The sequence below is a fragment of the Erithacus rubecula genome (genome assembly GCF_903797595.1).
Source record: "Erithacus rubecula genome assembly, chromosome: 3".
NCBI lineage: Eukaryota > Metazoa > Chordata > Aves > Passeriformes > Muscicapidae > Erithacus > Erithacus rubecula.
This window is the reverse complement of record NC_136689.1, coordinates 113,298,452-113,325,572: the sequence shown is the minus strand read 5'-3', so window position 1 is coordinate 113,325,572 and position 27,121 is coordinate 113,298,452. Positions and strand designations below refer to the sequence as shown.

The 27,121-nt window shown below is 39.2% G+C and overlaps 1 protein-coding gene across 3 annotated transcripts; it reads right to left on the bottom strand.

Moving 5' to 3' along the window:
- Window positions 1-543: 543 nt before the first annotated feature.
- YTHDF3 (YTH N6-methyladenosine RNA binding protein F3) lies at window positions 544-25,279 on the bottom strand. Of its 3 annotated transcripts, none has more exons than XM_079300430.1 (5): window positions 24,795-25,276; window positions 22,708-22,732; window positions 17,485-17,570; window positions 14,735-16,327; window positions 544-3,192 (listed from the first exon to the last, which is right to left on the bottom strand). In XM_079300430.1, exons 1-5 carry the CDS (start codon window positions 24,816-24,818, stop codon window positions 3,169-3,171), a joined length of 1,752 nt encoding a protein of 583 aa, XP_079156556.1. In that variant the 5' UTR covers window positions 24,819-25,276; the 3' UTR covers window positions 544-3,168. The 3 variants fall into 3 exon arrangements, with proteins under 3 accessions (XP_079156556.1, XP_079156558.1, XP_079156557.1); XM_079300432.1 differs by lacking the exon at window positions 24,795-25,276 and adding an exon at window positions 23,512-24,347; XM_079300431.1 differs by lacking the exon at window positions 22,708-22,732 and having other exon boundaries at window positions 17,485-17,595; window positions 24,795-25,279.
- Window positions 25,280-27,121: the final 1,842 nt, after the last annotated feature.

The window sequence follows — 27,121 nt, the reverse complement described above, 5'->3', positions numbered from 1 at the left end:
TAGGACAAGCTTTTCCACAGCAACTTTCGATGACAATTCTTAGGCCACATCAGCCTGGAAGAAGTAATCAAAATGGAGAATACTCAGCATTTCCTGCCTTCTCCTAGAATCACTAAATGTGTGACAACATTGTATCTCCCTCATACACCACCAAAAACTTACTGGAAACAAGTTTTGGTTTTTCTCCCCTGGGGAGTCTTTTCCACTTTTAAGTATTCCTCTGTGTCTCTGGCTCACCACCACCAGGTGTGTAGCTGTAGTGCAGCTAAGCCTATTCAACAGTGGGTACCTGCTCCTGAAGGAACACATCTCTTTCTTACCCTCCCACCAACTCCCTTCTAAACATCACAGAGAACTGGCCAACCATTAAAGCAGCAGAAAATGGCTTGAACTGGCTCACAGTTTGGATCACAGGAAAACAAAGGCTGGCACAAAGGAGAAGGCATCAGGAACACCAAAGGGGTTTCACTGATTCCTCCATTAGCAAGTTAGAAAGCAACCATTGTAACACCTTCACCATATTGAAAAATCAGACCAAAAAAAGGCATTTCTACATTTATTTGAGATAATAAGCACCATACCTTTTCTTTCTGGAGGAAAAGAACTTGTGCATAAGGAAGCTGAAGGCTAGAAGCTTCACATGTCCATTAACTAATACAGCACTCCACAGCTGACTTTACAATGTTATATACTATTTTTACAGTACTTCATATGCACATAAAATTTCTTTTAATTTCAGCTGCACATACTAAACTCTCAGCAGTCGGCAAATTGGTCGCAACATGACTAACACCATCAGCAATCAAACTCTTCTTATTTGTAGATTTGCTAACAATCCTGGAAGAGTGTAAGAACTGTCACAGCTCTCTAAATGTGATCACATCCTTCTCTCATAATCCTGTCTCATCTTCCCAGCTTTCAAAGCCTGCAACAGTGTGATGAACCCACTTGATACTAAACCTGATTCAATATAATAGCAATGCTCATGCTATTAGAATAAAAAGGCATGGGGTAAGGCAGGAAATACTAAAAAAGCCTGCAAAAATAAGAATACTGCAGTGAAAGCAAACTAGGGTTGCACATGCAATCGGTTCCTGAATGCTTGACTCCAACATTAGCTTTCTGGTAACTGGAAACTTGTGGGAATTTTCATAAGATATTTTGTAACAAAGAATCAGAAACATGCTGATACCTTGAAGGATCACAGACAACTACATTCTTTCTTTGGACTCACAATATTGACCTTTGTCACTTCAGCTGATCAATGGCAGTTGGAATACATCAGCCCACAGAGGGAAACAAATAGCTATAAAACCTGTTAGCAAGAAACAAATATGCATGGAGGCAGTGATTTTTGGGCAGAAGCCAAATTTCATAGGGATTGGGCTTGAAACCTTTGTCTCCTAGTCTCCTCTTACAATCTGCACTATGCTTATCCCTCCCTTATCCCACTTGCTATTTATGACACATCTAACATTTAAGTGACATTGCTTCTTTACTCCAAAATACAGGATTAGCTTCCCTTTTCAGCTTCCAGGTAACTGGTAGTAAAAATTGAGATTTATTTCTGCTAGTCTGCAGTCTCCTACAATATTTAAAATAACAAGCAAGAAGCGTGCACAGAACTTCTTGTGTTTGCATGGTATTAAGAGTGCAAAGGGCTTGAGAAGAGAAAACAAAATCATCTATATTGAAAACAAACCTTTGCTACTTCAGCTCCAGAAATCTGACTGCCAAAATCTGTAAATGAAGGACTTGAAATGCAATATAAATATCTGTGTTGGACAGTAAGACATGAAACATACTCAAATAATATGTGCTACTGCTATTTTAAGCTATAAGATATCTGACTTCTACATGGCTGTTCTAAAAAGGGAAAGCTATCCCTGGAGTTTGGTACAGGTTGTTCAGTAATTTGTACAGTCAATACACCCGCTTAACAGTTTTTCAATATCCTCTTCCAGCAGACAGAATGTGTTGTTATATGAACTGAAACAAAAGATGTACTCTTAAGAGGTTAAAAACTAGTAGAGAAGTGGCCCATTTAATATGTATTCTAAAATTCTTGTTGCATGGTTCTAACAAAAATCATCTTAACATGGTTATGAATATGTCGACTCCATGGACCAAAGTAATTATCTCAAAATATTTTCAAATGGGGGAAAAACACCTCGACGTTGGCACAATGAAACAAAAAAAATTTGAGAAACAGAGTATATGCTTGCTAAACAAGAATTATGTTTATTTAGCTAGTGAATCACCTAGAGGAGTAAATTTTCACTTTCATGATAGCAATCTGTCAGGCTTGCAAACACCCAGAAATAGGAATTAAAGATTATTTTAAATGTAGTTATAAAGGTCATAAAAAGTCTGATTTAGACTGAGGTACATTTACTCAAAACTGAGATTCATCGAGTGGTAGCAAACAAACAGTTCCTCAGACAAATGCACTTTTTTTCAGTATACATGTTACAGAAAAAAAAATAAAGAAATGTGCATTAACTGGTGGTGTCCACCAAGCTGCATATTAATATTCTCTTACACCAAACAGTTTGAAACAAGGGAAATGTCATTCTATTATAATTTCATGTTACGATTCATTTGGCTAAACTGCAGCTTAAAGTTGCTTTGCCATATTAAAAGATTACTACAATAATTTTCACATGAACATTTAGACTTGAGTTTTACTCCAGGACTAAATATGGCATGATTTGCTTTTAATCTGTTGAATAGCTAAAAACTGACAATTAAAAAAACTACAACAAAGAAAAAAATTAAGTTGAAGCAATGTGAATCTCACATCATTGAACCACTTCTAATGGTTAAATGTTAGTATTTAACAAATTCAAAGAGTTAATGAATCCTTGCATTCGTTCGGTCTCCTGTGCCTTAGCTAGGATGCATAAATACAAAAGACAGCAGATACTGGTAAAAGCTTCAGGACAGAAAGTGCTTGACGAAGGTACAGTTCTCAAGTGTGTTTGGTGAGAGAGTATAAGGGCAGATGCACTGATGAGAACCATTACAAGAAGAGTCAATTTCGTGTTAAAGTGTTCAAAGATGTCACCTTAAGCAGAAAAAAGCTTTAATAACGTCTTCTTAGACATATTAGGCATTTCCAGAGTCTACATCATTAGTGTTGTATTCTAGCAGGACATCTCCATATAGTTATTGTTTGTTTCTATTTCTCTCCTGAAAAAAACAAAAACAAAAAAGGAAAATCATGTTAATACACACGGATCAACATTATCTGCTTCTCTTTAATTACAGCATTTTCATCATTTGCAAATTATCAGGCAACATGCTTTCAAGGTAAAAGCTTCAATTATTTCCAGGATTATGAAATTATACAATTTAAGTCAACTTCTTTAAGAGAAACACAGAAGTGTACGTCAAAGTAAAAGGCAAGAATGTTCCAAAAAACTGCTATCAAAAAAGGACTTATAATGTCAGTTTGATTCACTTACAGTAAAATATATTGCATAAAGTGAACTGAGCAAGGACACCAAGAGACCTACAAACAAGGCGAGATGTACCCTAAATCTTCTGCTTGGCTTGTCAAAAAATGTTCCTATGTTCTACTCTCCATCCATTCTATCCCTGAAAAAATATAGCATTCCCAGGTATCTCCCTAAAAGCCCCATAAAATAAAATGTTCCAAAGTGCTTAAGATCAAAAGATAAAAAGTAACAAAAGATAAAAAGTAACAAGTTGAACAAACACCTCATCTTCCATACAAATGCTCAAGTGGCAAGAACAGTATTTTTTTTAAGAAGGTCATCCATAACTTTTTTTAGGAATTACTTTCAACAACAAGATGAAAAGCGGTGAAATAGGAATGGCTACAAAGAATCCTAGCTTCAACATGAGCCTGAGCCACAGTGAGGACCATATTAACTAGAGGACCCTCACAGCACTGTGAGAGGCTACATCTGGCATTTAGGGCTAAAACACTAATTGCACTGTAACTATCAGGGACTAACCTTCATACTCTCTAGTACAGGTTTAACAAAACAAATGACACTTCCACTGCTTTATCATCACGCTCCATTTCCTCTACTTTATTCACTATCAACATACACTTAGGGATTATGACTACCTCCAGGAAAAAATAGAAAGTGAACAAACTACATATTGTTGCCTTCATAATATATCGTCAAGCCTGTAAAAAGACACTGGTCAGTGTAAAAAACTAAGAACTTGTCTTTCAATAGCATTTTCCATGATACTTTTCTTTAAATGTACAACCAAGCACATTAAAGAACTATACTAATACCTGCATGGAAGAGAGGTAGGTTTCCATCCCCATTAAAAGAGAATAAAAATATAAAATGACTCCCCATATTTTTATTATTATTGCATATTATAAACAGAACAATAACATAGCAGGGAAAACAAAATAACCCAGAGGCATTTGAACAACAGTTTCAAAACCACTCTCTCCAATACCACACTGAAATTTTATTATGCTAGAAACTATTTAAGAAAATTGAAAATGAGCATATGACCCCACACAGATTCTCCCATAAAGACAGTCTATTGAAAAAAAAGGTAGGTAAAACTTATATTGGTTATTACTGGTGATCTAGTCCTCTCCAAGACAGATCTCCAAGTTGCTTCAAGATGAAAACCAAAGCAATAAAACCCAGTCCTGGTCACAATGAGCAGCTCATGGCCCCAGCAGCTGCATCTCTGGACATTTGCTAGAGTAGAATTTCATAACTAATATTTTCATAGGAAGATACTGCTTTTAAAGATTGATAGTATCAGTTATTAATACAAGTTGATATCTTAACAATGCACTCTTGGCTGAAAACAGATGATGACTGGCTTCATGCCTGACTATGCATGTAAGGTATGCAAAAATAGCCTGCTCAGGCACATCTCAGATTATTCCTCTAATATTAGCAGATTTCAGCTGCAAGAACTACACAAAGTATTGAAAAACACTCCTGTGGTAGTAAGTAGGAGCCTATGAAACTGCAATGTTAAAATATATAACAGTTTTAACACAACCTGTATACAACTAAAATCATCAGTTCCTGTTCATTTGAAGTATTACACATGTAAGCACTGACTCAAGCTGCCTAGAAAGACTCTGCATTTTAAATTGCTGTACTATAAACTAACACTATGCTTTGTGAAGCCCTTAACTCAAAATGTATTTAAGGCCATAAAAATTCAAAGTAGAAAATGAATGATACCCTCACTACCTTCTTCCACTTGATGAAATAAAGTGTTGCAAATTTTACATCCACTTTGAATGCTACAGAGAAAAAAAAAAAGGCTTCAAAAACACCAGCACATCTTTCCTGCAGTCTCAATATTATGTATTACTACATTTATATTAAAATACTTCACACAGACATATAAGCACAACATTTCTCATAGCAATTGAACAGTACATTCTTAAAATTACATTGGTGACATTTGGCACTCTGCACTGCAAAACGAGAGAAAGACCTGATTTATTCAAAACACAGGCAGGGGTATTCCACTCAAACCAAAGCCCTCTCCAACTCCCAAGTCAGATTCCTGGACCACTGTCTTTTCCTATCTCAAAAAGGAACTTTCCTGGATTTTTTTGGTGTTTTGGTTTTTGTTTGGATTTTTTGAGGGGCTTTAGACAAACTCACAGAAGACTTTACCTCCAGAAGGTTTCCAGCACCAGAGTAAAAGATTCCAGCATAACCGCTTCTCTTTTACCAAATTAATTTCATTTCTTATAATTAGATAAAAGCAAAACTTCTGTCATCTCTTGGATGAAAACTTTCTCCTATAAGTTCCCTGCCAAAGGTCAACTTCACTTCAGAACTCACCATGGTCAGCTTACCCAGCTTTAGGGGAAGTTTATGAACAGGACACAGACATTAAGTAGGATTCAAACCAAACATGGGAACATATTGGCTGATTAAAGGTACTGTCAGCTGCAGACCATGTGCTGAACACATTTCACACATGCAAATAACTTGCTGCACAAACCAAGTAAATGTGAATCTCAAAACTGCTTAGGTCTTAGAAATGTGCATCAATCTAGTACAAACAAAACTATGAAATTAACTTGGTCTGAACTGCAAAGCTGACTTACTCCCAAATTTTAGTTGTCTGAATTGAGCATTAATTGAATGACCCCATACTGAGAAGTAGCAGCAATGTAATTTATCCTCAGATATAATGAAATCACTGTGCTAACAAAATTTTAAAATTCAAAGCAATAAAAACATTTCCTGATCTGATTTGAAAGAAACTACTGAGACACACACAACCCTGACTTTGGGATTTCTTTGCCACAAAGATGGTGAATGAAAAAGCCTTGTTTAAGTAGTCTACATGTAAATGCAAATATAGTCTAACAAGAAGCTACTACAGTCTTTGGCTGTATTCTTTTTCCAAGGTGCCACATACTGAAGCTCAAGGTCAGGAAAGACAGATCTCAAAGAATGACTGGCTGATTTTTACAGCAGTTTAAAGTGCAAGCATTTCAAGGTGTCCATTTGGAAGCTATCCAGGGTTGCAAACTTACACAGACCAATTGCAGAGTTCCCACACACCCTTCAGCACTAGCAGCTACAACTGCAAAAAAAACCAACCAAACAAACAAACAAAAAAAAAAAGGAAGAAAAAAGAACCAAACCTAGAATTTTGCCAAACCTCTGCCTCTTACTGCAATGTTTAAAGTGTTCATGCCTGGAGCTGTCTACTCTGCCCCTCTCCCAAGAGGGAGCACTCTCACAACAGCTTCAGAAGCTGCTTTACTGCAAACTGTGATTTAATCTTCAACTTAGGAGCCCTGCTCATCTGCAATGTAAGCTAACATGTCAGACTGCATTCTGTGAAGTGAGGCACGGGCTCTCATCTGCTCTGCCAACTGTGCTGCGTGGGAGGAACACCTGGCAGAGGCAGAGCAGCCAGCTGTAGAGGTGGTGAAAAAAGCCACAGCAAAGTTCATGAAATCTCATTTACTAATGGCATCAGCCATAATCTGCAATTTATTTCGCTCCAGTGTACCAGTAAAGCTAGGACAGCATAAGCGTTGACCTTACTGCTTGAGAGCCACTATGGAAAAAACAGATTACTAGAAAACTGAAAAATGGCAGAAATTGTTTACTCCATTTATATCACTGGCTGTTAATGCCAACTAGATGACTGAAACTCTAAAGTTGTGCAAAATATTGGCCCTTTTTAACTTCACTCTTGGAACTCCCAACTAAAGAGGGTACATCTCCTCAATCAGACACATTTCTCTAAGAAGCACTTCTGGGAATTCTGGGAAAAAGGGAGAGAATAAATATATTAGAAGAATCTCTAAAAGTCTTAAATTAACCTAGAAATTTTTCCTGTGCAGATGCCATTCCCTCCCTAAACACTAATTTTCTTCTATTCCTTGACTCAACATGAAAACCACAAGGCACAAATTAAAAATCAAAGTTAACATACAAAGTCAAATAAGGTTTTACAACTTAAGAGTAGCTCCTTCTCTCAGTAAGCTTTACAAATTAATACTCATCTGAGACCCTGCTGCTGCAGATCAGTTGAACTACAGACAGTATATAAGGTTCTCAAGCACATAAATATTAAGAAACTCTGCAAAAGCCAGAAAACCTAGACTTCTAATTTATTCTTCTGATTAGTTTTGATGGCATTTTACTTAGTCACTGACACATATTTGTAAGTATATTTTTCAATTATAGGAAAAAATGTGAAAAATTACTGTAAAAAGGTAAAAAAACTTAAATTTTATCCAAGTCATGCACAGTTAGTAGAACACAAACAGAACACATTATTTTATTATGGTAATGATAAAGGCAGTAAGAAGCTAATCCCCATCTGAAATTCCACAGGATACAACCAACCAGAAGGCAGAGGTGGAGAAAGAAACCCAACTACTAAAGACACCCTATGATAACACACAACAAGAAAAGGCTCTGCAGAAATGAAGCTTGAACTCCATGAGCCAGAAAAGCCCTTCCATTCTTGTCTTCCCAGGTGCATACTTTCAGTGATGGATCAGCCAATTCTAACCACAAGCAGCAAGTGCTTTGCTTCAGCACTGTACATGGTTATACACTGCAATATCAGACTTTAATTATCTACAAGACAGCCATTTCAGCAAGATGATTAAAAAGAAGAAAAAAAAAAAAACAACCACCAGATCCTCACTATTATTTGTTAACAATGCTCAGAGTATAACACTGGCTTTCAAAGACTGTCAAGAGGTAACATCCTACCAAATCTATAGAAATTTGCATTTAGTGATGACCTCTGTCCCAGGAAAAGAAGCAGAAAGACCCTGACACCTGGGTTCATTTTTCTCAGATGCCCATGGGCAACAAGAACACATTATTTAATTGCTCTGCTAAGGAATTTATGGTAGCCTTGGAAGGGAAATAACATTCACTGCAGAGCTTACAAAATACACTGGGGAAGAATTTCTCAGGCAGCTTTTAAGCCTCACCACTCATACTCTGAATAGGTGTAACTCAAGTTGTAATCGACTATGAGGAAAAATTAAATCACTTTACCTTGGTTTCCAATTTACATTAAAATGCAGTGAACATGGAAGTTTACATTGACTTCCTACTATTTGGACTATAATCCATAGGGTACAGAACAAAACTGTAATTACTCATCACAATTAACTACACTACCAAACCTCTGAAAAATTCACAAATAACTGGGCTCAAAATACCTATCATCTGCTAAATTTGGTAATGTTACATTTCAGCTAGATGAATACAAAGTTTTAAGCAAATTTGTTTTGATATGAAACAATCTTAGTTCAACTGAATCTACAGGAACAGCTTTAATAGACATGAAAGATCTGTACATCTTGAAGTCCCATTTTTTCCAGCAAACCACTTCCAGGAATCTCCACTGAGTTTCTGCCAGCTAGCCCATCTGCAGTATCAATGCAGAATCAATGAAGCAAGGCTGTGAAGAATCACAACAGGTTGGGAGGGACTTCCCTGCAATACACAGGCATATTTCTCCTCTGCAAACTGCAGGAAAAGTATCACTGTTCTAGACAATTTGTTCTTAACAGAGAATTGAAACCTGAGGAGATATAGAAGGAAGCAGAAGGCTGCTTCATCAATTTTTACAGCTATCTTAAGTATACTTAAGATTCTGCTTCTGCTCTGGAACAAGAGATTTAGAATTTCTTCTTTGCTTTAAAAATCAAAACTTAAAAGATACAGCATTTAGAAAAGGTACAACTGTCACAGATCCAGCTCAATTCAAGTTTGAAATCTTGTCTTAGGTAGCTGCCTTGATATTTAAGAGCATGATATTGGATACCAAAAAGTGACTGGTCTCCCAGGCTTTGAAGTAAACCATTAGGTTGATATTCCCAGCTTTTCCAATAGGGGTCCCTATTTTACAGGAGAATTTGGTCTTTCCACTCCCAGAGTGAGAGAAGTTGAATCCACCCTGTAAAAAGAACTTTTTAGGCTTGCTTTTCAGGTAGGGATTTCATACAAACAAACAAAACAATAAACAGAAACATGACAAGATCTGTACAAATGTAGCTACAAACTAAGACAGCCTGGAAGTTTAATTTCCACCTCTTTTATTCAACAGTGCAATATTGCACTTTCCCTTTTATCATCACTAGAGAAACACAGGTAACATCCCTGCTCAAACTCTCACATGGTCACTCTGTAAGAGACCACAGCATAGCATCAACCCCCATCCTCTAATGAATTCTAATTTATACCTTGGAACAGAAACTATAGACTCCACCAAATGCACAGAAAACAGGCACATTTGAAACCCTTGTGTCTGTAAAACAAGAATGTGAAGGGGATTTTCAAGTTTTTTCCAAAATACTAAAATGCAAAAGCAAATGAAGACAAGGCAAATAAGCACACCTTCATAGAAAGGAAATTCTGGAGCAGTATGTTCAAAATAATTCTAGCTCCAAATAATGTTCTCCCATGACCAGGGGTATAAACTCATCTCATGACTATCAAGGAAGGGAAAAAAAAAAGTTTCCTGTTTCTACTTTCTCACTTCCAATTATGAAGATGACACTCTTGATAAATATGAAGTTCAAGGAAATTGCAAAATAACGTCCCTTTGAAACATCATCAAAAGCATACAGGAAATGAACATGTTTCTCAGAAGATATTAATTACATAACTCTTTTAGATGCAAATACACAAACTTTTAAAAGCTTAGTACAAATATCATTTAGCTGCATTAAAACTTTTTGCCAACCACCTGCTTTTCTTCACTGAAAATCTGTCAATGGATCTATATCCAATTTTGACATTATAATATAGTAATTGATGTTTGGGGGTTTATATAGTTCAGTCTTGATGGATGTTTTCTCCCTTCAAGATATTTTTAACAAATATCAAATAAAGCACAATGTCAGCAATGTCCTAGAAAGGAAAGGAGTTACACTGCTTAACACTGCAGCCTGATTATGACCCAATTATCACACAAACAAAAGTTACACTGGTATCAGAATGAAGAGGGAAAAAAATGACTCCTTTTGAGAGCCAAGAAGTTCTAGCTATATCAGCATTCCTATTACAAGATATGTAATAAAACAGAAGAAAGCTAAAATTTTAAATGCTTATTTATCTGCCATTGAAAGGCTTCCTGAAAAGTAAAAAAAAAAAATTCCAAGTGCAAATTAGATAAATTCTTCTATCTTACCTCATGAATAAAAATCAATTACTTTTCTGGACTGTCACACTAAGAAAGCCATCTAAAGCACTCTACAATTACATGAAACCATGACCTTTTTTCCCACTGTATGGTGCAAAAGAAGAATTCTTCATCAAAAAGCACCGAAAGAAATCCTTGGACAACAGGCAATAAGCCACCATCTGAGGGCAAGGAAGGTAGAATCTGCCAACAACTGCATTTTTAATCAGAGCCACATTTTATTTTCACCCATAGTCTTGCTGAAGACCAGATGCAGAGCTACTACTAAGATGTTTTTCTTTGTTTTCAATACCTATTTTCTGAATTGTAATTACATAATCTTAAAACACATATTTTCAGGATTCTGTTTCATTTATTTAGATATTACAGCTTCCTGCTGAAAAACAATAAAACATCTTTCTAAATAATATGCATACAAATCATCATATTTGCACCACAAAGCATCAGTTCACTAAGGACAAATGGAATTCCAGATTATTTCAAAGTATGTCTGACAGAACTCATGAAAAGCATCACTCATTTCTCTGATCCTTTGGTAAAAGATCACAGCACTTGTATGCTTAAAATAGGAATCTGGAACCTGAGCTGTAAGAGAAAGGGAACAATGCACCAGCCCAGCTGTAGATACCTTAACCACACCAGGGTTACATCAAACAGTGGTAGACACTGCAGTTGCTTTATTCATGCTTAAGGAAACTATTATTTGTCATTTTCAACTAACCTTTATCAAATGGGAAAGTTACTGAAGTTTCATGTTTATCAGAGACTATTTCTTGCACTTTCAGAAGTATACTGCCATATTTTAATAAAACATACTGCTAGGCCATATTGGAAATGAATTATTGATCCCCTTGAGTTGTTAAGATTAAACTTTTACAACCAATTATTTTAACATAAATCAGCTTTAATGATGAACAGTTATAAAGTAAATTAAATTCCTAAATCATTTGCTGTTTGCAATATTTAGATTGCTGGCTGTATAAAAGTTTCTAAGCACCTATGCAATAAGAAAGCATTAACTGAATTTCAAGGACCATGGAAGGGACTATTGCTGCCTGATTCATTTAACATTTCATTAAAAGTTATAAGCATATTTTTTATGACCAAAACACTGGAAACAAAGTGATTGCCACAGCTCCCAAGAAAATGAACACCAACTTCATTTACACAGTAATACTGCCAGCAGAAAGTGCACATATTTAAATACAGCTCCATGAAAGCTTAGCTGGCACTAGGTAATAAAGAGTTATTCAATTAACCATAAACCAGAGCTTACAATACTAATTGGTGCATTTAGAGACTTGAAACATAAGAGTTAACAATTGTATGTTTACAATTTAAAGACAGATTGCTTGTACACTCTGTGATAAAAGAAAAAACACAGATTTAAAAATCAACATAAGAGAATGTTCAAGATAAACTCTCAGTAGACGTCACTAGTTTAATTTGAACTTCCTATCTTTTAAGCCTATATTAATTTGCTTAAGGCACGTCTCAAATCCATCTACAGAGAGAAAACCTCACAACTAACCTACACAGCTCTAAAGCAATTTTTCATAATTGGTTATAAATCCAATTTATTCAATGCTGTATAAGAGCCAAAGGCCACACAAGTAAGTTTTCTCTCAATAGTGTTGGGAAAGGTAACTATTCACAAAGAAACAAAGAAGTACTTGAGTCATACAGATAGTGTATGTTTCTCTTAAAATATTACTCAAATAGCAATGTTACTTTATTACTCAAATATCCATTACCACAGTTATCTAGTTCAAGACCCACTAAATGCTGAACTCAGTACTTTGAATTTTAAGTTTAGCACACATAGGAAGACTTCCACTAATCTATGTTCCTTCTCTTCATTACATTTTGTGGTTTTTACCTACTACTGAGGGAAAAAAGACACAAACGAAATCTTCCTGAGTTGCTAGGGCACTTCTGAATTATGACTTGTTTGTGAAGATTTTTTTCAAAAAAGGAGCTATTTTTGAAGCAAACTAGTCATTTGTGAAATATCTCAAGATTTTGAAAATTTAGAAAATACTGAAGGCTATAGAGATACATTATGATCTTAGTACTCCTGAAACATTATAAAATGACAAGGAATCACAGAATCAGAGTGTCTGGAAAGCACCCATGAGGATCACCAAAGCTGGTTATGTGCAGGAAAACCCAAAAGAACGTTGACTAAACAGTTCTTGAACTCTGTCAGGCTTTGAGCTGTGACCACTTCCCCACGGAGGCTGTTCCAGTGCCCAACCACTCTCTTTTCTCCTATCTGATCTACATTTCCCTGATACAGCTTCAGGCCGTTCCCTGGAAGCCTGTTACTGGTCACAAGTATGAAATCAGTGCCTGCCTCTCCACTTCCCCTCAGGAGACCACAATGAGATCTCCCCCTCAGTCCCCTCCAGATTGAGGAACTCAAGTGTCCACAGGTTCTTCCCACACAGTTTCCCCTGCAGATCCTCCACCATCTTTGTGGCCCTTCTGGATGCTCTCTCATAGCTTTATGTCTTTCTTATATTGTAGCACTGAAAACTGCATACAGGACTTCACTAGCACAGGGTAGGGTGGGACAACCATCTGCCTTGACTGCCTGGAGATTCTGCACTTGATGAAGTTGCACCAAAGCCTGAAAAAGTCAAAGTTTGCCCCCTACATTGAATAATAGTTAAGAAAGCAGTCAATTACACAATCATTGAGATACCATGAAAGTAACAACACCCATTTAGGGCATAATCCCTTTTCTTTTTAGGAAAAAAGTCCAAAATGCACTACATACCCAACTGGAATACTCACTCACCTAGCCTCCCAACAAGAGAAAACTTTTCAACATAAATTATTACAGAGTTGTGCAATAGAACTACAAAATTGATTTGGGCTATGCCTGACATTGTTCTACAGGAGATGTAACACAAATTGAAGGATTAGGAACACACAGAGGTGAAACCACCACAGTACTAGAAACCTAAGAGAAAAGTAAACATTTCACCTGCTTCACAGCCTCTTCACGAGTCAGCTTAAAGTGAACAAATTCTCAAATTCACAGGTCTCAAAGCCCCTAGCTAGCATAAACCCAAAACTTTTGGGGGTTTTTATCCAGTGAGTGGTGTGACATGATGAACAGAGATCATTAGCAACAAATCAAAAATAGGAGTTGCCATCAGTACAAATACTTGCTTATCATCTAACTGGTAAAAATAGCTCCTGCAATGTTTCTAACCATGAGACAAATCATACAGTTACATTTACAGTTACTGGCAAGTCTGGAAAGAAAGTAAATATAGGAAAAGTAAATACTGTGGCCAATGGTGAGCACAACTGTTATGATCAGGGAGGGTATACAAGACAAAGCAGACAAGTATTAAAACTTGCTTGAATAAAACTGCTTGAATTAAATGCTTCACCCTTGTTTGGTTTCCTGAAATGCCTCCAAAACTAAAAGTTTCCCTACAGAGCTATTGCAATTACTCTTCCTTTCAGAAATAAACTACAAATTACATTTTTTAGGAAATGCGCTTTCAGAAAGGAAATTATTTTGACACTATGCAAGCCATCACTGCATTACTTCTGTTTCACAGTTCCACAAAAGATAAAATTGAATCAAGGAGAAAACCTGCTTTTCACACTAATCATGCTGTTAACATTTCATTAAAGCACAATATGAATTGAAATGTTTTGTTAAATAAAGTACACATCTTCTTTAATTTCTGGTCCTTTTTGTGACACCCAGAAACTGTAAAAATCTAAGCAAGAAGACTTCAGTTATGGATAATGGACTCAATTCAGTTTTCATTTGCATTGAAGAAGTAGAACATATTGGATGTCTGCTCATTCAGGCCTACCTTAGTATTGTGATTAAACACATGACTGAGTTAACAAACAAGTTATAGGAACTTAATGTTTTTCAAGAACAGCAAGCTTTATGAAGTTGACACTTGGAGTAAAAAGTACCACTTTCTGATTTAATAGACAGAAATTCCAGATAAATTTAAAACCAGATTTCCAAAAACAGAAAATAAAAAAAAGAGCTATTGCAATGACACTGATTTCTTACCCTACGCATGGCTTCCTCCTCCTCTTGACGCTTCTCATAATGTGCAAAGTCATCAAAGATTGAGGTGGTATGCTTGAAAGTAGCAATTATTTTAAGCACTTGCTTGGCTTTTTCTAGGGGTACCTCTTGAGTGTCCCTCGAATTGGTAACCGGTTTGTTGTCATTGTTTTCCAAACGAATATGTCGCAGTTGGTTATTGGGAACGTCTTTGACAAAGATCCATTTGACATCAAACTTCCCCTTCCACTTATCCTGAGACCAGACACCAGCATATGCATTGTAGTCCACAACAGACTTCATCTCAGCCACTCCACAAAAGTGTCCACTGCCATTCACACTGAAGAGTAAATAGAGTGGGCCTTTTCCATTCAGGGACCGGTAAGCAGCATCCAAGCGCTTGTTACCATGCTCAGTACTACACCAGATAGAGTACTTAATGGAGCGATGAATATCGTCCTCTGAGTAACTTTTGATTATAAACACACGTCCATTCTTCAGATTCCAATCGAAGTCTTTGGGATTGTAGTTGTTTATGGCCTTTAGTTTCTCCAGCACTGGGTGCACTTCCACACCAGAAGGTGAGGAGCTGACGGATACAACACCTAAACCAAAGTTCTCACTACCAGCTCCGTTGTTCTGGCTGAAGCCCACACCCCTATTACGAGGAGCTACCCAGCGGTTTTGCAGCTGTTGCTGCTGCAACTGGTGAGGCTGGGCCTGCTGCTGAGGTCCTTGTTGCTGTTGTGGTTGCTGTGGCTGAGGCTGCTGTTGAGGCAGTTGGCTTTGCACCAGTGGTGGTGGTTGAATTAATGGCTGAGGCTGCTGGATTATAGTCTGAGGAGGCAGTACTGGTTGAGCTGGGGGTGCTTTTACCACTGACCCTTTGTCATCCCAAGTTCCAATATTCATGTTGTGTTTTATAGGTGGTGGCGGTACAGCAGGGCCCCCAATGCCCACATTACCTTTAGGCTTGAGCTTCGGCTGAGGTTTAGCAGGTTTCCTTGCAATTGCAGCCCATGAGGTTGGTTTAGGTGCTGAACTGCTAACTGGGGGCACGCTGTTAGCTGCAATGCTTGTCATACCTGTACTGCTCAGAGCTGAACCTACAGTTTTCGTTACAGCAGCCGTCATATCTCCACCAATTTTCAGTCCAGTCATGCCTTGCTCAATGCTGCTAATGCCAGGCACCTTGCTCAGAGTATCACTGCCAAATCCAGCCTGTCCATCTGCTATGGCTCTCCCAAGAGAACTAGGTGGATAGCCATAGCTGCTGCTGTAAGCAGAGCTTTGCGTTGATTGTCCCTGAGATCCACTTGTCCCCCATGTAGAGAAGTCTGCATTCCCAGGAAAAAAATTAAATCCATGCTGCCCAAGAAATGGAGGGGTATTTCCTAATGCCCCGGGTTGACTAAATACACCATCAGGTATGTAATGGTGTTCACCATTGCTCATCTGTCCATAAGTTGTCAAATATGGCATTGGAGGGTCACCTGCAGTTGACCATGCTGCTTCACCTAAAGAGTATGGAAATCCAATGGATGGAGCATAATAGCTAGGCATATATGGGTCTGACATTGGTGGATAGCTGTTGCTCTGCAAGAAATAAAATTTTTAAAAAATCAGCAATAATGACAATTTTTTCTGGAACATTTTCCTCATTCTTAGCTACTAAGCGAGGTTTAAAATGCCCTCATGCTAATAGTATCAAGAAAATAAGAAACTACTCTAAAACAAGTATCTTTACTCTAAAACAAGCTACTCAGAACTGTACCTCTACACTAAAGAAAAATAGCTGCAACTATGATTTAAAGTTGATGTGTTCTTTGATTTTGTCATATTTCTCACTTCTAATTGGAGACTCCAACAGAATATTAAAGTGAATGGATGCAAGGATGCCTGCTTGTTTCAGGAGTAGCAGCAAAAAAAAAAAGATAACATATCCATGCTATGAAGAATGGGCATTAAAACAGTACTATACCACATACACTCCTGGGAAATCACACAATTTACCTCGAGACATTTGAAAGACCACCCCAGTTTCTATAAAACTGCTGTTGTTTTGTAGAAAAAAAACCTGCATATATCATCCTCTAGCTGATGCGTCCTTAATGTTCTATTATTGGGAAAAAAAGTGAAGGCAAGCAAAAATTCTTAAGTTTTTAATAACTTGCACACTTGCTCTCTCAAGATCACTCCAGTTTACAAATTTAACATAACTCATATTAACTTTCAACTAAGAGGCAATTCACAGCTCTGGAAGTCAAACCATTAGCTTCTTGGCAGAGGACTTGTACCAAGCTGCAGTGATATTAAGCTTCCATCTATTATGCCATCAGCTGAGAGCTACTTCTATCACCTTGAAAGGAAGTCATGTCCAAGCAGTTAATATATTCTCAGAGCCAATAAAACTGTTGTTTTGGATTGCATCCAAAAGGATGATTTTGCTTTAAATGTAAGTGTTTAGGGTTTGTTTTTCAGCTCAAGTTCTTGTAACTGCATCCTTCTGAAGCTACAGTAGAAGCACAAGAGCATGAGACATCAAAGCATGCTTTTTAACTGCAGCCTTCCCAGAATTCTTAAGAATACTTCATCTGCTTAAGATATCACATCATGAAACAAAAGATTATATAAAATGGTACTTCCATGTATATTCAGGAAAGTCAGTAATGCTAAGAAATATCTAAAAATTAAGTCTGGAAGTCAGTGAAACCTCAAAGTTGACTCCAAGGTACTAAGCAATGTTCACTTACCTGATTTGTCTGACTACTTAGATATGGCTCAAAATCATCATCATTTACTGCATCCTTTTGATGAATCGAACCGTTTTGTACTGAAACTAAAAATAAATCTGCATTAGAATACTCTCTGGAAAATCTATGCTGCACTTTTAATCTAGGTTAACACTTCTTAACCACCTGTATAGTGAAATACATATTATTGTTAAGCACCATTCCAATTTAAAGAAAATACCTCATTCTACTGATCATAAGGATCAGATCTTGGGAGAGGTCTGCAAAGATAGCAACTAGAACAGACTGCTCCTGACTATTCTTTCCTGAGATCCACAGACAGATGAACTACAGGCACACCTTATTTGCACAGGCAGTAAATCCAGCATTTCCGGAAGTACCAGACCAAGTGCAAATGTGCAGACCAGCCCGATCTATAGACATATTCAATAGGTTCAGGGAAAGTTGCAACATACAGCTCTCTCCTCCCAGGAGGAAAGGCAGTTACCCACCAAGACAGCCATGAAGGACACCACTGTTCAGCTATTTAATCCTGTATTTCCTACATAACTGTACTGCATTAGTGACATCACTGAAGCTCTGAGGTGACAAAGCAAGACAGAAATAAAAGCTTAAGTCCCAAGGGGTGATTACAAGCCTTTTCCAAAACATATGCCACTACATGCTGGAATCTCTTCCTACCTGCTCTTCTTGGTCTCCTATTACCTTTCATTTCATCTAAGGCATTACACCTACCTGGGATTCTCCAGCTGCCCAAATTACTGGAAGTGTCTCTCTACCATCCCCCAGGCTACTATTCAAACAAAGCCACACTGCACAAATTTCTGCTAAGTTCCACAGTTTCCCATGGTGCAAAGCAGAACAGGGACTTAAACCAACACTTTCAATTACACAACCTGAAGATGAAGATCTGTTCTCAAAAATAAATTACTAGTTATCCAAACTCAACTTTTTTTTTCTTTTTTTTTTTGGTCAAATAGGTTCAGTGGGGGGAAAAAAGAAAGTCTCAGGATGATTAGTAAGGTGCACTGAAAAACCACAACTGCAGAAGTAACAAAACCAGCAGATTTTCTGAAACTTAAAAAACTCAGTTAGGAGCCAACTTTACAGTTTTCCTCTTTTAGCAAAAGCTTCTGAAAAGCATATACAAGCATGAATTAAATATTCAACTGCTGAAATTAGTATTTAAGAGTCAGGGGTTTTTTTCTTGCTTCATTGAAGTAGAGGGGGTGCCACCCAGAATTCACATTGTAAGCCAAGTGGTGCTTGAATTTCTTTTCATGTTTGACTTCAACATCCCTAAAATAAAACTGCCTTCAGTGAATGAAACTAGCTGAAAGAAATGACAAAGTAATAGATATAATCACAAGGAATAATCAAAATCCTGGAAAATTTTATTAACTTCAGACAGCAGCAAAAAAGGTAACAATTCGCAATTTAAAACAGAAGGTTTTTTTCAAAGCAATTATCTGGGAAGAAAACAACCTGTGCTTTGAAAACCTTCTTGAAGTTTTAAAAGAACACCAGACACTTCAGTTATTACAAACTGGCAAACTGCATTTCTATACTAGCAAGAGTCAAATATGACTAGCAATGCTGAGCACAATGCAGTTTAGAACTGGATAGAACAATATTCTAATTAAACACCACATTTAAATTAAACATTAGGTGTTGGGGGTTCCTTTCCACCATAAACAGAGTTTCAGTTAGGGTCACGTTATCATCCTGAATTTACACACATTGGTAACATATTAATGAGTTGGAATTCCTCTTCATACTTGGTCCAGTTACACACAGGATGAGCCTCAAAACATTTTGTCTATGCCACGTCCATTGCTTAGATTTAACCAAATAGTACAGACAGTACACCTTTCAAAAACATTCTATTTTAATAAAAAGCATGGGCAGCAGCATACAAGTATCTTAAAAGCATGCAACCACAAGTAAAGGAATAAACAGACATATGTCAAGACTAGTATCCCATCAAAATTAATCTCTTCATACTGACAGCTAATCTTGATAAAACGTGCATCTGCTGTATTTATTGTTCCACAGGTATCTAAAGGTCACTGAAGACAGAATTATTTTTGGTCTGACAAAACTAACATAAAACATTCTTGTAAATTTATTTTCTTTTTTATTCATTCTGTACTCAAATATTAAGTCAGAGACACAAAATATATCAACACTGACATTTGCTTCTAGTGAAATATATACATTTTCCAGTGAAATTGCATCACTGGAAACATGTTTCTTTAGCTTTTCATTCTAACTTTACATAATGTGTTAATAGTGAAGAATGTAGCCCACACAGACATTTAACAAGAGTAAATGAATGCCTCATTCCCAAAAACTCATGTTAAGTGTTCCAATTGAACAGCGCAGTGATGAAGAATACTAAAACAAACTAATCTACAGATACTAAAAATATCTGTATCAATACAATGCTAAAAATACCATATGTTTCTGCAAACACTATGAAAACATACAGTGTAATTAGGTATTGGGAAGAAGCAAGTCATCAAATAGAGGATTTAAAACTGACATTCCTTGAACTGCTACTATCCTTGGAATAAATACTCACAAAAATTGATAGCTAAAGGCACAAGAATAACTTTTCATTAGGAGTCATCACACTTTAATGTGAAGAATAAATACTACAAGAAACATGAAACATTTCATTCTTGTCCTACACCTAATAATTACATCTAAGCCTCCTACAAAACAAAAAACTGTTATACACACAAGTGTAAAAAAAAGTCAGCACCCTCCTATGACAGATTTGATATACTGGCACAATAAACAAAAGGGGAAAAAAAAAAGAGCTCCAGGAATGCCTCTTTTCTTCACGCCCCTACAGGTCCTAGTTTTATGGATGCCAGTTCTGATGTTTTATGTCAACTGTACAGTAGTTGACAACTAGAATAAGAAAAGCTTCATGACAGGATGATTTACTCATTAAAGTCTCTGAAATACCACCACAAATATCTGACACACTATCTGATAGGTAGTACTGTTCTACATACTAGAACTCCAGTCCCACAAATTGTAGTTGATGGAAACAGCACAGTACACCAGTTTATGATCAATTAGAATAAAGCATCCAAGGCATTTTACTAGACAATAAAAATCAGCTACCTACCAATATCGTTTGCAGGTCTAATATTTTTCATTTCAATATGAAATATGCATACAACCCTTTTACTGCTCACTTATTCTCTCATGTCTCTCATCTCTACCAGAGATGTGGACAACTTCTGCCATTCTCATTAACATTACCACTCTTATGCACAGAACCAACTCCAGACTGGTATGTTAACTCAGTATCACATGCTCCCTCAAAACCACTCTAAGCTGAAACCTATCATGACAACTGAAAGAGTACTATCTGCTAACATGTGGTCAGTAAGGACTGCTGACACTGACTGAATTCAACCACTTGAAAAAGCCTCTAGCCCAAAGCCAACAACTTGTGCTACACTGAAGATGTTAGCACAATTGCCTAGACCTTTAATCTAATGCTAAATCATAACTTAGTTTCACTAAGCAGACATTACACCAAATAATGTAACAGAACAGAGATTAATTGCTCTGTTTTACTACAGTTTTCACTTAGGTCATACTGTCACCAAGAGAACACATCATGAGCATACATAATTTAAAAGGATGCACTCCATTAAAAAATCCGAGTTCAGAAATGCAAAAATCTCTTCCTTACATAGCAAATAGAGATGTGTTTTGCTTCAAACATTCCACAGCAGTGACCAATTATACAACACAAAAATATGCTAACATAAATAAGCTGAAGTAAAGCTGACTAGTGCATTTTCACACACTGCAACATAGTACCCAAACAGAAATGCTTAATACTACCAGTCCAATTCACAAATATATAGTTCAAAAACCACCTGTGTGTCTTGAACAGATGCATCTAATTAACCACACTAAAACTCAGAAATGATAATTCAGAGATTGTGAAACCATCAACAAGGAGTCTAACTTCTCTTTTAAGGGCAACATGGAAAGTATAACCACAAACTACCTCAAGAACATGAAGTAGTTGATAAACGCACTTTGGGCAAAGAAAAAAGAGAGAACATGTATTCCAGAATAACCAAACTAAGAACATCTGAGGAGGTAAACATATTCCTTTTTCTCTGAATGCAGAGAAATTAAAAAGAAGAGGCCAAATTCAATGAGATCTGGGAAATATGTGCCACCTCACAAGCAATATATGTAACAAGAAGCAGATAATCTGCACAGAGACAGAGTAATAGAATAAGTATGCTGTGGATAATATTAAATGACAGCTCACAGAGAACAATTAGATTAGTTCAGATAATGAACTAAGAGGGGCAAAGAGTACCTGAGCTAAAAAAAAAAGTTTTTTGTCTGCATATGTACAATAAGGATATTAACACACAGAAGTAGCTGTGTGCATGCCATTCTATAGCTCAGTTTGCTAAGCAGCTAAGAATTAAATGGGCACAAGCAGACTGTTTAGGCAAAAAGAAATTCCAAATAGAGTTTTAGTGAGAAAACAAATTCCAAACAAAATACTGCAAAATATAATCTGAAATGCTGTTTATAACTGATGGGCCAAAAATTTTAGAGAGAATATTAAGTAGTTAGTAGTAGTTCCTTCCTTCTGTGGGAAAGAAATCCCTCTGTGTATGGTATTTCAAAAGTAAGACCTTGACAGAAATATTAAAAAAGCAGAAAAGTAGAAGGCCTAAAAACACTGACAAAAGATCAGTTACTGGTGTTAAAATGAAGCAAGACTACTAAAATTCTGAGAATAAGGAAGGTGATGTTTTCTGCTCACAGATTTGAGTAACTAGTCACATGGTTGCTGTCTAGCAAACTAAGGAAGCTGTTCAAAAGATTCTTCCTGATGATTCCACTCACTACACAGAAAGGCCCAAGGTGTACTGCTAAGAAGAGATTATACAAGAATATCACAAAGGCAACTAAAAGGAAGTAACCATTGAACTGTCTGACTTCTGACATTAATCTCTTGCAAAATAACACATTGTAAACTGATGTACTGCTGTGCCACAATAAAAATGCTGGGAAGTAACATTTTGGCACCCAGTTTGCTGTCATCCTGCTCTGAAAATAACAGACATCCTATAGCCACAACCACTTGCTATGACTGTCAGACATTATTGACCATAAAAGCAATATTACAGATTTATACAGAAATACAAGATATTAACTTACCTTTATTTCCCTGTCCTTTAGGTCTCTGTATATAGGAAAAGTGGGGGGGGGGGGAGGGGGGAAGGAAAACAGGTTCAGTTAGAATCCTCTAATATCAACTTCAGTGTAATTCTATTTATTTGCCAATTCTGCCCTTTTCAACTTAAATATCACTTTAAAATATTACTAAATCATGTGATTATAAAAATGTTGTGACATTACTAAAAATAACATTATAAAATACTACTAAACCAAAACCTGATATAATTTTAATAAAAACATTTATATCATCTAGGATTTAACAGCAGGTCAAGCTTAAATGGTGCTGAAAAGCTGAACAAGTGAATTTCAATTGCCTCTGGGCCTGAAAAAAATAAGCCAACAAAATAAACAAAAATAACACAGAGTTTAAAAAGTTAGTACCTTAAGATTCCTGCCAATACCCAAATTTCATTATGATATGTCATCTTTTAAATTGACTGGCAGGTACTTATCAAAGAATAACATACAATGCCTTGCTTTTTAGATATATAAAGGAATATAGAGCTGTATCATCTGCTGAACTTCAAGCTGTGCATTCCTCACCTAGGCAATTATACTGAGAATATTATACAGTCTGTACAAAGCATTCACACAAGGAAATAATTCCTTAAGGAGGATTTTTATTTTTTTTTTTTTTTTTAGGATTAGTCATTACAAAACACTGTTAATCTGTCATGCACTAAGAATCAATGTAACATTACAAGTTACAGTATCCTTAATTCCTCTACAGCAAGATAAAGTAACTTAGAAAAACAAATGCTAGTCCATGAAAATCTAATTCACCTTCTCATATCACTTTCAATTAAGCAGGAGTGGGTCTCCAGACTCCATCAGTCTTTTAACAATTTTTATTCCTGAAGTATTCAGAGGTTTGAAAGTTTAGGAGGTAACCACCTCCAAGTGACTTTCACGTATATTTGTTTCAGAGTTACCATAACAGTGTTAAGGGCTGCTTCACCTAGAGGCTCACTGGTTAGACACTGCCCTCTCCTCAAATGGGGAAAATCTCTGTAACCTGAAAAACCCCAACCACCTCATCTTTTGGGGTGAATCTAATCCAGACACAAAGGCATGCAAAGGCCAATAAGAGACACAGGACACTAGAAAAAGTTGGGAAGAAGCAGCCTTCATGAAAGACAGACCAATGAAAAGCTAAGAGATCACTGAGCTAGAAATTAATGCTTAAAGGAAACTGGAGAGCATGCACAGAGACAAAAGAAACAAAACACTAAAGGCACAGAGAGAAAATAAAGGGAGGCAAGAGACTGCAGAGCTAAAACTTTTGGGGAGTGCCAGAAACCCACGGAGGAAGCAGAGATAAAGAAATAATCTAGTTTTCAGCAAGAAAGAAAAGACCAGCAGAGGCATAGCAAAGGTAAAAAAAAAAAATAGCAAATTCTAAGTGAAGGACCAAGTTTAAAAAAAGGTGCTGCACAACGCAAGGAGAAAAAATGAGAAGTGCTGGAAGAAGCGGAGGCCGAGGGAAAAGGAGAAGCCAGAGGCCCGAAGGGAGAAAAGGTGGGCGAAGAGAGCGAAAGGCAGGAAGAGAAAGGATGCGGTAACGAGGAGCCGGGGGAGCTCGGGGTGCGCAAGGAGAGGAGACGGCGCTGGGCGCCGCGGGGAGCCCGGCTGAACGGCGCTCCCGGAGCGAGAGCCGGGGGCCCGGCCGGGAAGAGCCGGTCCCGAGCAGGGCACACACAAAGGGGGCCGCGGGCGGGGGCCGGGCCGGCAGCGCTCGGGGCTGAGGGCGGCGGGCGCTGCGGGCGGGCGGGAGGCGGAGCGGCCCCGGCGCGGCTCAGCGTTATAAATAGGGGCGGCCGGGCCGGGAAAGGGGCCCGCCATCCCGGCGGCGAGGCACGGCCGCTCCCCATGGCGGCGGGGAGCGAGCGAGGGAGGGAGCGAAGCGAGAAGGGAAGGAGGAGGCCGCGAACCGCGCCGCCCCGGCGGCGAGGGAAGGTGCAGGTGGCCGCCCTGCCGCCGCCCTCCCCCGCCGGCGGCAACGACGGGGCCGGCGAGAGCCAAGGCGAGAGAGCGGGCGGCCGCCCCCCCCGCCCCGCGGGCGGTACCTGGTCGACGCTGGTGGCTGACATTCTTCACGGGGAGCCGCGATCCCCTCGCTCCGCTCCGCCTGGGCCTCGAGTGATTCCGCACGCCGGGGCCGCTCGCTCGCCTCCGCCGCCTCCTCCCCACCGCCGCCGCCGCCTGATTGTCGCCGCCGCCGCCTGGGCTCTCTGCCGCCGCCGATCGGGTTCCCGCTGGAAGGAGCCGGCCGGCCGGACGCAGCGCCGCTTCCCCCCCTTGCTCTAGGCTCCGCTTCCCCACAATGGCGGACGAGGCTCCGGCTCCCACTTCCGCTCCGCGCCGCCCTGACCTTCCGCTCCCCCCGCCGCCGGCGTCGCCGCTGACCTTTCCCTTCCCGTCCCCGCCTTCTCCATGTCACGTGGGGCGCCAGCCGCGCCGCGCGCGCGCGCCCTCCCGCCGCCCAGCGGCTCCCGCGGCGCGGGTGGGCGGGGCCTGCGGCGGGGGCGCGAGTGCGCGAGCGCGTGCGCGCGGCGGGCGGAAGGGGCCCGGTGTGCCGCCCCCGGCCCGGGAGCGCGTGCGGCTCGGGAATGGCCGGGAAGGGCGCGGTGGGAACGCGGGGGGTTCTCTCCGCTCCTCCGCGCCTGTGCCGGGACCTGCTGCGGCAGGGCCGTGGGGCCAGGGCGGCGGGCTGCCGGCCGCGGGGCGTGAGGCGACCCAGCCTGGCTGCCCGGAGCCGCTCTTGCTGCCTGCAGAGGGCTCGGCCGCCTTCCCGCGGCCGCTCCTGTCGGATGTCCTCTCCTGAGTCACAGAGTCACTGATGGGTCAGATTGGAAGGGACCACAGTGGGGCTGCTGGTCCAGCATCCCTGCTCTGGCATGCTCATCTCAGAGCACGTGGCACAGGATTGTATCCAGACTCTTCTGGAATTTAGGGAGGCAGCCTGCTCCAGTGCATGGTCACTCACACAGTAAAGAAGTTCTTCCTCACGTTCAAGTGGGACTTCTGTGTATTGGTTCCTGTCCCTTGCCTCTTGTCCTGTTGCTTGGCACTGCCACGAAGTGTCTGGATCATCTGTTGGAGCACCCTCCCTAGACACACTGATGGGGCTGTAATAGATAATAAAGAGATTAAACCGAATGAAGTATAATCAAAAATAAACTATAATTTATTTCGTGCAGGTCCAGCCCCCTCATAAAGGGGATGCCCCGGACCCTTGATTAGCTCTGTAGCTCTCCCCAGGCGTGCTCCAGGAGCTCCATGCCTCTCTTGCACTGTGGAGTCCAGAACTGGATGCAGTCTGTGCTGCTGAGCTCACGGGGGACACACCGTGTCACACCTCTCAGAACCCTTATCCTGCAAGCTCGCATCCCCTCTGCTCCGCTCCTGCCCGGGTACCTCAGCTGTAGTACAGGTTTGATGGGAGAACGATCGATGCTTCATCAAATGCAGGAGTTTTACCTAGCTGCTTTCAACTCCATTGTAATGAATTAGCAGTCCTTAAGTGATTGGAAAAGTTCAGAGATTGTATAGAGATGGGAACAGTTAAGCAATTGTACAGGGGCTTCCTGCAGCAGCCAGTAAAATCCAAGATCACTTAGGCAATGCCCCAGGGGAGAATTAAGTAGAAACTTGAATCAGAAAAGTCAGCATTGTAGTTAATATGCTGCTTAGAGTCTGGAGGTGTGAATGCCTTCAGTACAATTGTGTAAGCATGACTGTCAGGGCAATGGGAAGGTGCATTCCTTGGACCCGTGAGTCCAAGTCCCTTTTAAAACTTCATGCATCTGTTTTTTCTTCTAAAATTAAAGTATTCTTGTTTTGTCTTGTTGTTTTTTGATTGTTTTTTTTTTTTTTAACAATTACACAAAGTTATCTTGGGGAAATAACACTTCTGGATGAGGAGTCAGTTTATAGTGGCAAGTAATTTCTTAAAATTGCCAAAAAGTGAACATTCTACTGGAAGTTACCCAGAATTTGTGTATGTAAGACTTGCAGAATGTTCATTTACACTGTTGCAGCACAGTCTGTAATTTTGACCACTACCCATAAGGGAATACCCAACAGTAGAGAGGGAAACAACAAAGATGATGTAGGTCTGGATGTGGAAAATAGGTTCTAAAAGAAAAGATTGAAAGAAATGGCCTTGGTTAGGTTAGAAAGAGAAGAATGAGCTGGGATAGGAAGAAAGCAGTCAAATATTTTTATGCATTTCAAACATCGAGGGCAAGGACAAAATATCATGGATTTAAACTGGAGCTGGCAAGGTTAAAGTTGATCTTTTATGACACCTGGATAAACTAGTCAGCCTTTAGTAGATCTGCAAATTTGACTTTGGTTAGAACACTACCCACAAGTAAGACTGCACTCCTGC